Consider the following 14,201-nt stretch of genomic DNA (forward strand, 5'->3'; position numbering starts at 1 on the left):
CCCACCCATGAGGAAAGTCAGCCACTGTCAGAAGCAGCTGTCCCCTTCATTATGTCCCCACCCATTCAACTTTGCACATTTATTGGGCCTGTCCAGCCTCTGCAGGCATTTGAATTTGTCAACCAGGTCTAAACTAAGTCCCACCCAGGCAGGGACACCCGGGGTTTCCTTCTTTGCTTTGGCCCACTGGATGCTCACCCCTCCAATTTTAGCAGCTAATCTGGTTGGAACATTTTGTTAAAGACCCTCTGAAATCCACCTCCCATCACTTGTTTTCACCCTCCGAGAGCCTCAGAGCAAGGGCCTTCCTCTTTGAGAAAGCCTTTCAAACTTCAAAATAACTGCTTGTCCCAGGTGAGGCCCCTGGTTTGCGTATGTGGCAGTGCCCCTTTCAGGGGACAGTACTGTGATCGGTCCTTGGCCGGCCTGTCAGCAGGCGATCCTTGCCCCATCCCAGCTCCGTCCAGTTTCCACTGCTCACATCCCCGTATGGGCTCTGCTGGCACACCCCTCAGCAGTCAGATGGCAGGGAGCTAGGTGGCCCCGTAAATGAAGCGTGTCCATCTTATAAAATGACTGTACATGAGAGAGAGAGAATGAAAGCCCTTCCCCAAGTTGTTGCAAAATGAGGTCACTCCAAGCTGCCTGACTCCAAGACAACCGAGTGAAGTGTTTGTGTTCATTTTCCCACTGAGGCAGGAGAGGCTCTGGGCAGGCGCTGGTGCTCAGAAGCCCTGAGGAGGCTCAAGCATGAGATTAACTCATTTTCCACCTTCTGTTCTATTTGGTAATTGCCCTCTCTCCAGACGAGCCTCAATTGGAAACTTCTGGGCTTTCGGACCAGTCATTAGACAAGACAATGTGTGAACTGTGCCTGGCGCAGCCTGGCAACCCTCTAGCCCCAAGCCACCTCCCGTTATGGAGACTTGGAGCCACATTTTAACCCCGTCTGCAAATGCTTCCAAAGCCGCAGCCAGGGATCGGTTAAAAGGCAGAGTCTGACCCAGCCGCTCTGGGGTGGGGCCGGAGAACCGGCAGCTCTAACGGGCTCTCAGGAAAGGTTGGCGCGATGTGTCCACGGAGCCCATGGCCCCATTTTGCAGAGTGGAAAGTCAGCTCGCAGGGAGCCCATGGCTTGCCCTGCAACATGCCCTGCAAAATGTTCTAGGCTGGTCCAGGTCTGAGATCGCCGCCGCCCGCCCAGCGAGGAGGTGGGGGGACAGTGGTCCCTGCCCGCAGGGACCAGCCCAGCCCAGCGCGTCTAACAGGAGACTCCGCCCCCGCCCCTCCCCCGCCCCCGCTCCCCCCTCCCCCGTCCCCGCCTCCTCCTCCCCCTTCCCCGCCCCCGCCCCGCCCCCGCGGTCCCGGCGCCCAGGTGCAGAGCTTCCTGCGGGGCTGGCTGTGCCGGCGCAAGTGGAAAACCATCATCCAGGACTACATCCGCTCGCCGCACGCCGACAGCATGCGCAAGAGGAACCAGGTGGTGTTCAGCATGCTGGAGGCCGAGGCCGAGTACGTGCAGCAGCTGCACATCCTCGTCAACAACTTCCTGCGCCCGCTGCGCATGGCCGCCAGCTCCAAGAAGCCCCCCATCACGCACGACGATGTCAGCAGCATCTTCCTGAACAGGTGAGCCCGCGGCCCTCGGCTCCAGCCCTGGTCGCTCGGCTGCGCGTTGATGCGAGACCCCGTCGAGTTCCCGCGAAGGGCCCGTAGGGAAACTGAGGCCCAGAGAGGAAGGCAGGGTCGCAGAGCTGGACGTGCCAGGCCTGACCTTTAGGAGGTCTGAGGCGAGAGCGTGCACGGAGACCACACACTCACGTCGGAACCAGCCGTCCCTAAGCAAGGCGTCTTTGAGCCCTGGTCTGCAGGCAGTTGGGGTTGTCACAGCTGGGGGTGCGGTTGCTGCTGGCCTCTAGAGATGCTGTTAAACTTCCTGCGGTGCACAGGACAGCCCCCCACCCCCCAGGACAGAATCACTCTGCCCCAAACTGTTCACAGTGCTGAGGTTGAGAAACCCTGGTCTGAATGTCTAAAAGTTGTAAATCACACTGCAGAGTGCCAAAATGTGTTCTGTTCCTTTTCCTTGATGCTTTCATACTCGCCTGAAGGTCAGTTTTGAACTCAGGACCCTGGGACTCCTGAGGGGTCTGCACTGTGCCGTTCTCCCCGTGGGCTCTGTAAAAGGGTCGCTTTTCCCAGCTGCTGAGGCTCGACAGTAAGCTGGGGGGTGTGGAAGGGATTAGGCTCCTGGCTGGTCTTCACCACCCATCTCCTTTCCAAGGCTTTGCTTGGAGGATGGTTTAAAGGTGCTTCCTGGTGGGCAGTAGGATTATGGAAACTAGATGAAAGTCACGCAAATGAAAATAAATAAGCAGACGGCCCCTTACAGACGATTCGCATCTAGGAAACAGAGGAATCACCAGGCGTCCATAGATGTCCATTCAACTGCCTTTCTTTTCACATGTCCATCATTTGGTCATTTCACTCATTCCAACATGCCCTTCGCCAGGCACCCTGCATGGGTGTCCTTGACCCTGGGTCATCTGCCTTGTGCCTCCTCTTCTCCCATGTCTTGCCGATGTGGTGTGACAAGTCAGAGGACCTGGGGACTCCCCAGAGGAGATGGTAGAGGCAGCGACACGGACAGCAGAGGGATCTGATGCCCAGGTGTGATGTCAGGGTGGAAAGACTAAAATCATTGTGTGGGGCAGGGCTGACCTGTGGGCGTGGATACTACAGACAGAGAAGCAGATGGTGCAGGGGTAGACCCACAGGCAAAGAGAAGGGGGACAGTGGGGGGTGCAGAGAAAGAGAAAGCAGCGGCAGGCCGGGATAGGGAAGCAATTTCTGGCCTCACGAGAGCTTCTAGAAGCCCTGAACCACTGGGTCTGGCGATACTGCTTTGGATATACATGTTGAGCCCAATTTTTAAACATTAAATGTTTCTATTCATTTATTAAAATAAAGCTAATATTATCTTTTTATGAAATCAGAAAACATTTACCCCAGAAACAACTGGGATTTAAGACCCTGTGACCTGAACTTTGTCTAACAAGGGTGAAAAAACCTTGCTCCTTTCTGAGTAAGTCTAGACGGCCGGGCTGGGTTTGCAGATCCTGGCCTGGTTTTGGAGCAGAGGCTCTCAAGTGTGAGTGCACAGGGCTGGGCCTGAGCCCCGAGGTTCCTCGGGCTGGCGCCCTGGAGGCCCCTGCAGGGCCTGTTTCCCCTTCTCTGCACAGGGCCTAAGGTTGCCAGTTGTCTCTCTTAGTCTCGGTCGCAGCAGCCTAACTCTACAGACCTTCAGAGCGTGGTCTGGGCAGCACTTGAGCAGCACTACAGCAGGTCTTGGGAACGCCTTGCCCTGGAACGGTGCCTGCCTCTGAAGGGCATCGGACGTCAAAGGAGAACAGCCATGGAGAGTATTTAGCCTGCTGCCCGCACATGCCAAGGCTCTGTAAGAGCCGGACAGTATTATAACAGTAAAACTCATGGTAACACTCCCTGCACAAATTCACATCTAATGTAGAGGGAACACTTCCTGACTCGTTTTATAAAGCTGACGTTATTCTAGTACCAAAACCAGAAAAAGACATTAGAAGAAGAGGAAACTACAGACCCGTATCTCTCATGCGCACAGAAGCAAAATTTTATTGAATGGAAGCCAGCAGTATATAAAAAGGATAATACATCACGTCCAATCAGGGTCCATTCCTGGAATGCAAGGCTGGTTCAACATCAAAAAATCAACCAGTGTAATTTATTGTATTCTATTAATTGATTAAGTAAGAAAAACCAAATGGTCATATCAGTACTACACATGGAAATCTGATAGGGTTGTTTCTGTCCTCTGCCCTGGCTCCCATCCTCTAACGGGGCAGACCAAAGTTCTTTCCTTCCCCTGGGGCACAGGAGTAGGGGTGTGAAAATGCCTGCTCCACGCTTCTTCTCATCTCAGTATATGACCAGTTGGGTACAGCAGAAACTTTGCCATCTTAACCTTCATGCTTTTTGTGAACATAAAGAAAGTTGAAATTATTGTTCCCTTGACCTTGTAATCACCACACCCAACATTTTGCAGAACTGAATGCTTTAGGCTAACCTTGCCGCATGACTGTGGTGCTTCCTTGTACCTGCTCTGTGCCAATTTCTCAGTAAGCTCTTGGCCTGCCAGGTTTCTCACCCTCCTAAACTTCCCCATAAGGCCAGTGCCAGGGCTCACAGAGGTGAAGCGACATGCTGAGGGCCACACAGCTCGTCAAGGGTGAGTGGTATTTCACATTAGAGCCTGTGCCTTCTTCTACTGCCTCATTAGATAATGAGCCAGAATCCTCTGCACTCCCTTTCCCCATTCCCAGAGTGGGGCTCACTACAGCATGTGTCTTCAAATGCACTGTCGCTCACTCGCAGGTTAGAAAACTTTCCCTTGTGTGTGAGCCCAGCCTTCCACTCACCCTAGGTGTTGGGGGCAGGACAGAACCTCCTGGTCTCCTGCCTCGGACCGCCACATAAGATCTGTGTAGCACAAGCCATGGGCAGAGGTCAGCCAGCTTATGAGAAAGCATTTCCGCACATAGTTTTTCCTGAATTTGCTTTTAGGCTGCAATGTACAACTGCATTAAATGCAGATCTGGTGAACTAGTTTTCTTGTTTTTACTAAAAGAGGTCCTTGGGAAGAGATAGGCCTGCCCCCATGTTGGCAGGTTCACGGAGGATTTGCAGAGCTGGGGAGGGTATTAATTGTGTGCTTTGCAAATAGGGGGAAAAAAGACCTTTGAGCTAAACATCTGCAGCAGGCTTTGTTTAGCCAAGACAATGAGCATACTGACTTTGGCTATTTACCCGTAATACAGATTACAATTTATTGCTGGGTTCTGGGAGCCACAGACTTTGCCCAAATGAGAAGCAGCCTGCCCTGGGGTGAGGGTAGGGGGTTGCTTTGTATGTCCATGCCTACTCTGATCGATTGGCAGTGGCTGCTTGGAGCACTGGGTTGAGGAGGTCAGTGAGGCCGCTATCAATTGGTCATGTCTGCCATGGACTGGGGCGTGAGGAAGGGCAGGTGCTTGACCCCAGCATGACTGGCTAAAGTGGCAAGGTGGGAGACACCTGGATTTTGGCCTGGCCGAGCCTCCTATTGCTTTAAACTGGCTTTGGACAAGGCCTGCCCTTTTCTTGGCTCAAGCAGGGAACAGAGTGAGACGAGCACTTCCAAGTATGTCCTGCACACACGCCACTCCCTCTCCCTGGAACGGGCCTCCCATCTCCTCTCCTTCGGACAGACAGCTCTCTCCTACCCTTTCAGACCCAACCCTGCTGTCATGTCCCTGACTACCTCCCATTTCCCCCTCCTCATGTGCCCTCGTGGAGTATGCCCAGGGCCCCTGTGCTGCCCCTTTTGTAACATTCGTCACACTTAAACAGTGATTTGTTTTGCCTGTAGATTCCCCAACTAGACTGTAAGCTTACTGTGGGTAAGGGCAGGGCTGTAGAATACAGCTGCACCGGTCCCTAACCATCCAGGTAAGCCAGAGATCAGCAAACTCCCTCTGTAAGGGACCAGAGAGTAAATATTCCCAGCTTCTTGGGTCATACAGTCTTATCACAGCTGCTCGGCTCTGCCAGTGGAGCCCAGAAGCAGCCATAGAAACAAATCCGAATGGGCGTGGCTGTGCACTTATTAAACTGCATTTATGGACACCAAAATTTGAATATCCTATAGTTTTTATATGCCACAAAATATTCTTTTGATGTTTTTTTCAACCATTTAAAAAATGTAAACACTGTTCTAAGGTCACACGCCACCCAAAAGCAGGGGTTGGGTTGAATTTGGCCCATAAGCCAGAGGACAGCAACCCCAACTAGGCTAGAGTATGGATGGTGGCCCCAGAATTGAAGGTCCAGCACCTCTGCCAGGGACTTTTTCTGTTCCTATCACTCTGGAGTTGGATGTTGAGATCCCCACATCTGGCCAAGTGCTTTACACCAAGTAGGAACTCAGCAACTCTGTGTTGAGTGAATGAATGAACGAACGGTCATTCTGAAGTGTGTCAGCGCGATTCCACCTGAAAGGTTCATGTAGTTTTAGGGGAGCTGAACGGCGCATTCCCCCTTACAGAGTCACATAAACAGCATTTTTAGGGTAAGTCATTGCTATTTAAACTGCTACAGAGGGCGAGCCACGATGGCTCAGCAGGCAGATTTTTCGCCTGTCATGCCAGGGACCCGGGTTCGATTCCTGGTGCCTGCCCATGCAAAAAATAAACAAGTAAACTGCTGCAGAACATAGGAAAAATGAAAAGCTTCCCGCTTATGTTTGCTGAACTTGAATTTTTAAAAATAGCACATTTGCACAAGTGTATACGCATACACACATCCCACAGATAATTCACTCTCGCTTAATGAAGAGAAGAGCTGTGCCAACAAGAGTGGAAGAAAGGGTGTTCTGAGCACCGGGAACAGCCTGTGCAAAGGCCCCGAGGCAGGAAAAAGCTTGGCAAGGTCAAGAAACAGAAGGACACCAGAGCAGTAGGTGGAGAGGGAGTGCTAGGGACAGGCAGGGGCAGTCCCTGCTGGGCTTTGAAGGCTAAATTGAGGACTGGGCCATTACCCCAGCCTGAGTCCGGTGGCCAAGTGGAGAATGGGTAGGCCGGGAGCAGGAGTGGAGGCAGGGACCAGCCGTCTGTTGGTGACAGTCCAGGCAGAGCTCCAGGGGGCTGGCAGGGGCGACGGAGAGAAGAGAACAGAATCAGCAGCATCTGAAGGACTGAATGTCAGGGTGAGGGAGTGGGTGGCCACAGATAATTCCACATTCTGAGTAGCCGATGGGATGAGAAACTGACCAGCTCTGTGGAGGAGCAGCTCTGTGGGGGCAGCCCCAGAGGTCAGAGTCAGCAAGGAAACTACGAAGCCATTAGGAATTCAGGTTGTTAAGAAATAAATCATAAAAATCAATATTTTACCTCGATATCTACAGTAGCCTCTTTGAACACATAATATGAAGCTAGGATCCTACTTAGAACAGCAGCGAAAACATAGAATAGCTAGGAATGAGCCCAGTCCTTAAGAGATGAGGGACTAAATGAAGACGTCAGGAAGGAGAGATCTGTCTGCACTTCCTGGGTGGAAAGATTCTATCCACACTTCACCCAAAATATTCTATAAATTTATTTTAATTCCAGTTGAAATATAGCTTAGCAAAATGATGTGAAAGTTCAACCCAAGGGAGAAATACTTAGAAAGAGACAAATCATGTTCTAGAGAAAAAAAATGAAACTTTCTCTCCCTATATATATATAATATAGAAATACATTATAAAAGTTAAATATAGGGCGGGCCACGGTGGCTCAGCAGGCAGAGTTCTCACCTGCCATTCCAGAGACCCAGGTTCGATTCCTGGTACCTGCCCATGCCAAAAAAAAAAAAAACGGAGGCATCATCAACTACACATATAGAATTTAGAGTCCAAAGATTCTCATGCTCCTGCTCACGTCTGTGCAGCGCTGGAATTTAAGGTTCCTTTCCTTCGGGATGCACCCTGAAGAGTGGTTTGCTGGAGCTGCCTGGGAGTCTCAGCTGCCTGAAGTTTGCTGTGGCAGTGTGCAGGGTCACCTCCATTCTGCTGGCCTTGAGAAGGATGAGGGCAGCTCCCCCAGCCCCATGCCACCTCCCACGGGGTACACGGGTCCCCTCTGTGCACCTTGCACGCTCACACACCCCTTGTTTGGTCCCTTGCTGTTGGACTTTTGAAGGGTCTTCCTGAGAGGGATCTCCCACTTAGATTTTTCTGTTAGGTTCCCGCTGGATTCAGTGTTTATGGAATTTACCTTCTCTCTGGAACACATGGTAAATATGGTCTGTGAAATATAATAGAGTTGCCAGCTTTGCTTTTTCACCTGATTGGCCTGGAGGCCTCTCTATCTCTATCTCTATCTCTATCTCTATCTCTATCTCTATCTCTATCTCTATCTCTGTATCTCTCCCCCACTCCCTCCATTCTCCTCCCCTTCTCTCTCTTACCTCTCTCACTTCTTTCTCTCTTGCAGCCTCCCCCTTTTCCTTTTCTCTCTCATGCCCTCTTTCTTCCTGCCTTGCCAATTTTGTCTCTGCCATCATCCCCTTCCCTGCAGAGTGGGGGGTGTACAGGGCATTTCAACCCCCCTGGGGCCACAGAGCTGGTCTCCCTGGAGCCCCTCTGTGTGCAGATGCCGTGCTTCCACCCAGGCCTCCTTGTGCAGCTCCTCAGGGAGGAACGAGCCGAGGTCTCCCAGCCCCCTGCTCTTGCTGTGCAAAGACAGTGAGAGCTCGGGCAGGTCCAGGAGGTCGCCCTCAGAGAAGGTACCGGCTCCTGGGAGAGGGGACAGCGCCACTGGGTGACAGCTCCTCACGGTGGAAAACAAACAGGCCCCGGAACAGCCCAGTAAAGCGCTGTGCAAGCACCAGAGTAGGGAAGGAGCAGAAATCAGGTCCGCCGAGGATGTCACCAAAGGAGCAAAGAAAGATAACATTCCTGGAAGAGGAAAAGAGGCTCAGAGGCTCAGGGACTGACCCTGTTTCCCAGAGAAACTCACTTCTTCTCTCTGGGCCTCGGTTTTCCTGGCTGCAGATGGAGTGAGCTACAAAATCCTTTCAGCTTATCATGTCTACTTCAAATGCAAGTCCCTAAACAGCTTGGGGAACATCCAGGTCCCCAGAGAGATATGAGTCAGGGCCGAGGAGCAGCGGCAGAATACAAGTGTTGGGAAGGCAGGCTGGGTCTGCAGGAAATAGCAGAGGCTGGCTGCCGTCTGTTTTCTCCGTGCTCTCCCAGCTTGTCTTGGGAGAGGAGGGACTCAGGCTGTGTTCTGAGACCAGCTGCTTGGGAAGCTGTGGGAGGCGAAGGAGGTGCTAGGAGCAGCCCAAGGTAAATGTGACTGCCTGGGGAGCGCTCGGAGCTCCAGTTTCCCAGCTCTGTGCTAAGCTGCTGATGAGAATAAGTGTCCTCCAGGCAGAGGCTTTGCAAGCAGGGAGGCATTGGGTCTTTTGGCTTCTCTGACTTAGATTCTTAGAAAATGGGGCAGTCACAGGGATAATGGGGGAAATGAGCATTTGCTGAACACCTGTTAGACACCAGGCACTGAAGTGGACACTTTAATTGATGAGTAAGGGCCTGAGGTTCAGAGACGTTAAGCAACTCATTCAAGGCCACACAGCTGGGAAGGGGCGGAAGGCGGATTTGAGCCCCACTCTGTGTGTGGGTCCCGAGGCCTGGCTCTTTTCGCATCATCAGTGTTTTTAGTCTGGCATTCTTCCAGGGTACCCCCTCAGGTGGGAACTTTGCCCAGGGGACCTCGTCGCCCATCAGACAGCACCGCTCCCCATCCCTGTGTCACCCACGGGTGGGGCCACCTTCACAGCGAGCGACCTGCACGGTCGCACAGGGCCCCACACCTGGCTCATTAATACTCCTAATAATTGCTTAACGAGGGCCCGGATTTTCATTCTTGCATGGCCCCCATAACTTAGGGAGCTGCTCCTGCTGACCAGGTTCACACACACTGCCCCCCTGGAGAAAGGGTTTGCTGAGGAGGTGGCAACCTCTGCCCTGTGCCCCCTCACCTCCAGCACTGCTGAAACCCACGCCCCAGGCGTGGCTCTCTCTTGGCCAGCGCTCACCCTGTGCGTTCTCTTCCAGTGAAACCATCATGTTCCTGCACCAGATCTTCTACCAAGGCCTGAAAGCGCGCATCTCCAGCTGGCCCACACTGGTCCTGGGTGAGTAACCCCAACCCCTCAGCGGCCCCAGCAGTCCTGTCCCATGAGCAGTGCCCCTCTGGGGGGGCTCCGGTCACCCTCAAGACTGGGCGGCCATTTAGTCCTTCCGGGGTGTGACAGAGTGGTCCCCTCTCTTTCCTGCAAAAGAAAGGCAAGTTGGCAAAAGCTGTATTTCTAGGAGGAAGTGGTTTGGTTTTTTCCTTGGTTTCTTATCTACATTTCCCTCTCCAAAATAATGCATACGTACTGATTTAAGAACATTTGAAAATCTACAAAAGTAGAGAAAGTTTAAAAATATCAACCATAATCCTGCTTCCCAAAGATAACTGCTATAAACAGTTTGTCTGTTTTCCTCCGAGTTCTCGTCTATGCACAGACCTCGGGTGGTGTGTGTTTCCATGTTCCGTAATTGCAGACATAGTGAATATAGAGTTTCAATCCCGCTGCTTTTTTTTTTTCACTTCGCATTGTAGTAGAAGTGCTTTCTCATGCTGAAAGCACCATTTTTGATGGCTACATAATGCTCTAACACCCAACAGTGGTCCCACCATTGATTTAGCCAGCTCCCATACAGCTCTTGAGATTGTTTCCAGCTTCAGCTTATTCTAAATAACCATCCCTGCACTCGAAATGTTCTCCATATTACAGATCATTGCCTCAAATAGGTTTCCCAAAGTAGAATTAATCAAATAATGGACAGTAACGTGCAAAAGGCTCTTGCTTCAAGCCTGTTGAAGCAATTGTCGAATTTCTCTCCAAGAATGCAGCATCAGAAAGCACAGCCATCCCAGCACCGGGTGTTTTCTGTTTTTCCTTCATTTAGCAATTAAAGGTGATTTTTTGTGTCACTGCCAAGGAGACAGGCTCGGGAGGTGAAGGGAAGGCTCAGACCGCAGAGCCAGACCCAGCCACACACCTGCCAGAGCTCCCCCACTCCGCACACCTGCCAGAGCTCCCCCACTCTGCACACCTGCCAGAGCTCCTCCATTCTGCAGCTGTGGAGTCTTCCCGGGTGGAAAGGGGGGGTTCTTGTTTGTGCCACATGGGCATGCTTTTTTCCGAGACGGTAAGAGCACCAGCAGGAAAGGGCCTGCGTTGTCTGCAGTAGCTGTATTGCCGAGGTCATCCACCACCAGTGCCCTTTCATGAGCGCTCCCATTTCTCGTTTATTATGAGGGAAGCTTTTTTTCTTTGGGTGGTTCCATCTACCCCGACGATTGTTGAAGGGCACATTTGGGGAGATGGGTCAGGCTTTTAGAAGGACAGCGTATTCCCAGAGGGACCTAAGGAAGGCAGGAGGACCCACCTGCCTAAATCAGAGGGCACAGGGCTGAGACCCTCTTAGCAGACGGGGGCAGAGACTCGTGGGGGAAGGGGCTTGGGGTGAGGAGAGCCCTAGGGCGGGATGGTCAGGGGACACAGCTCTGGTCCCCCACTGACTCACCTTGTGAGCTCAGAGGGTCACTGGCGGTCAAGGGGGAGATGCCGAGATGGAGGTCAGCTGGGGTGTGGGGACAGGGGACGGGGAGGGAGAGGGAGCTCTGGAGCTGGGATGGCCCTTCAGAGATGTCTGGGGTGAGGTGGGGCGGGGGCTGCCTCTGTACCTCCGCGTGGACCAGACGTCGGATGGGATGTAACTTGGGCGAGGCAGCTTCCTCCAGCCCCGCCGAGAGCATTCCAGGGTGGAGCCCCACGGGGAGCCAGCAGCCCACCTGGAAGCTGAGGAACGGGCACCGTCATCCCCGGGGGGGGCGGCCTGGGGGGCCCACCCCAGCCGCGGCCACACCTCCTCTCTCTCTCTCTGGCCCTCAATAAGAAGGCGTCGGGCTAAACAGGGCACCCTGTCTCTACCGATCGGTGGTTCTGATGGGGGCGCCGGGGCTGGAGCTCACCTCCAGGCGGGGGGACCTCTCGGGGGTCGGGGCTGTCCCCGGCGAGCCGGGGCCCAGAGGCCTGACCACCGCCGTCCCCGCAGCCGACCTGTTTGACATCCTGCTGCCCATGCTCAACATCTACCAGGAGTTCGTCCGCAACCACCAGTACAGCCTGCAGATCCTGGCCCACTGCAAGCAGAACCGCGACTTCGACAAGCTGCTCAAGCACTACGAGGCCAAGCCCGACTGCGAGGAGAGGACGCTGGAGACCTTCCTCACCTACCCCATGTTCCAGGTGTGGCCGCCGCGGCCCCACGGGGACGCCCACCCGGGGCGGGGGGGCTCGTGGCCGGCTGTGGCCCAGAGGACCTCGAGCAGGAGGACGCCGCCCCTGACACTCGCCCCACCCCGCGGCTGCCTGGAGAGTGGGGAGAAGCCAGCCCCTGCTACCCTGGCTGGTGTGGGACGAGTGACCTGTCCGGGTCCCCAGAGCAGGCCGTGTGGGAAGGTGGGGTGTCAGCTCCGAAATGCAGCCCCCCTGCAGCTGCTGAGCTGTACCCCCGATGGCCACCACACACACGCATGCACACGCACGCACACACACGCACGCACGCACACACGCATGCACACACGCGCAGGCACGCACGCGCGCGCACGCACACACATGCACACGCACACACACACACGCACACACCAGAGCCCGGCTGGACTCCTCCCCCAACTCTCCTCGTGAAGTTCAGGGATTAAACCACTGTTCTCTGCCTCTCTCTCTCTCTCTCTCTCTCTCTCTCTCTCTCTCTCTGCATCCCTTTATGACGCTGCTCCCTCTGTCTCTTTCTTGTTGCATCCATTCTCTCCCTGTGTCTGTCCCTCCTTTCCCCTCTGTCATGTCTCTTTCTCTGCCCCTCCCTCTGTCCCCGCCTCTGTCCTGTCTCCATCCCCCCCCGCCCCCGCAGATCCCCAGGTACATCCTGACGCTGCACGAGCTCCTGGCACACACACCCCACGAGCACGTGGAACGCAACAGCCTCGACTATGCCAAGTCCAAGCTGGAGGAGCTGTCCCGGTGAGCCTCGCCCCGCGCGGGCGAGGGCCGGGCTGCACGTGCCCCACGGAGCCACGAGTTTGCTGAGCCGCGCCAGAGAGGCTCAGGTTGGGGCTGGGACACTGAGACGGGGGCCCAGCCTCCCCACTCGAGTCCTGTAGAGCTTTCAGCTCAAGGCCCAGTGGGCACCGCGGGGTGGGGGTGGGGGGTTGGCACGGGTGGGTGCACGGTCCCGGGCACGCGTGGGGAAGGTGTGCGTGTGCAGTCCCTGGCACACGGGTGGTAGGCTGAGTGTGGAATCCCTGGCCCATGCGGGGATGGGGTGGGCGAATGTGCGGTCCTTGCACCACCCCCCCATGAGCCCACCTGTGGAGCTGGGCCCTGCCGACCCCCTGTGTTCTCCAGCGTCAGCGGGTCAGCACCTTGCCATGGGTGCCGGGAGGGGCTGCTGGGCTGAAGCCCATGTGTGCCCAGGCGTTGGCCAGGGGCTGCATGGGTGCTGGCCTGCCGGGCTTCAGAGGCCCCAGTCCCCTAGGCGAGGCCCTGCCCTGCCTTCTCCCCACCCCCAGAACTGCAGAGGGGACCTCCTTCCACACGCACACGAGAGCAGGCGGCCCCGACCACCCGGGCAGGGAAGATGCTGGCCCTCCGCCTGCGTTTGAAGGCAGAAGCAGCAGGACTCTGTGCTGGACTAGATGTGGCCAGTGAGAGAAAGGTTGGAGCCAAGGGTGGTGCTAGAGGTTGTGGCCGAGCTGCTGTCAACTGAGAGGGAGAGAACGGCAGCGGGGCAGGTTTGGAGGGGGCATTTAGGAGCTCTGGGGGTGGACATGTTAAACTTGAGAAGCTCAGACACTCAAGTAGAAACGACAAGAAGGGGCTAGGATATTGGAGTCTGGAGCTGAGGAGAGAGGAGTTCGGGAGCCTGGAGTTGGTATGTAAGGGCACTGGACCAGTGAAGTCACCTAGTGAGTGAGTGTGAAAAGGACCGAGCCCGTGTGCACGTCGTGGGGGGTGGGGGGCCTTCAGTTCAGAGACGGGCTGGCTGAAGCTGCGAAGGGGGTGGGGCTGCAACATGTGGGCTCCAGCCCCCAGCCCGCCAGCCTCGCAACTCCGGAACAGCTGCCTGGGTGTGGCGAGGGGCAGCCAGGCAGGCTGCAGCTCCCTGCCGGGCACAGGGAGAGCTGGGCCGGGCCAGGCCAGGATACTGGCTGTCCCCTCCGTTCCTTCTAAGGGCATGATTGCAGAGTCACCCAGCTCCCCTGGGGAGCCAAATCCCGCACCCTGACCCACGGGAGAGGGGTTGGGCCTCGTGCGAGGCATGGGATGGGCTGTAGGCGGCGGGTGGAGGCCAAGGCCCTGGTCCCCTTCGCCTGGGATTCTGGGTGGGCAGCCGGCTCCTCCTTTGCTCCATCTGACCACTGGCCCTGGGCCTGAGCCTGGCCCTGGCAGCACATTGGTTTCCTTATCTCTGACAATGGTGTGTTCACCGTCCTCATACCTGCCCAGGGGAACTGAGGTCAACTCCCCAG

General features: G+C 55.0%; 1 protein-coding gene across 6 annotated transcripts in view; it reads left to right on the forward strand.

Moving 5' to 3' along the window:
• Nucleotides 1–14,201, forward strand: part of RASGRF1 (Ras protein specific guanine nucleotide releasing factor 1) — a 107,359-nt gene that overhangs the window by 37,115 nt on the left and 56,043 nt on the right. For 5 of the 6 annotated variants that reach the window (XM_077128550.1, XM_077128551.1, XM_077128554.1 and 2 more), the window contains exons 5-8: nucleotides 1,376–1,629; nucleotides 9,674–9,753; nucleotides 11,729–11,922; nucleotides 12,584–12,693. In XM_077128550.1, coding sequence (XP_076984665.1) covers nucleotides 1,376–1,629; nucleotides 9,674–9,753; nucleotides 11,729–11,922; nucleotides 12,584–12,693 — 638 coding nt within the window. Of the gene's footprint in view, nucleotides 1–1,375; nucleotides 1,630–9,673; nucleotides 9,754–11,728; nucleotides 11,923–12,583; nucleotides 12,694–14,201 lie in introns of those variants that run through there. The other variant, XM_077128555.1, reaches the window with a different exon arrangement.

The sequence above is a fragment of the Tamandua tetradactyla genome, chromosome 14, assembly GCF_023851605.1.
Source record: "Tamandua tetradactyla isolate mTamTet1 chromosome 14, mTamTet1.pri, whole genome shotgun sequence".
NCBI classification, from domain to species: Eukaryota; Metazoa; Chordata; class Mammalia; order Pilosa; family Myrmecophagidae; genus Tamandua; species Tamandua tetradactyla.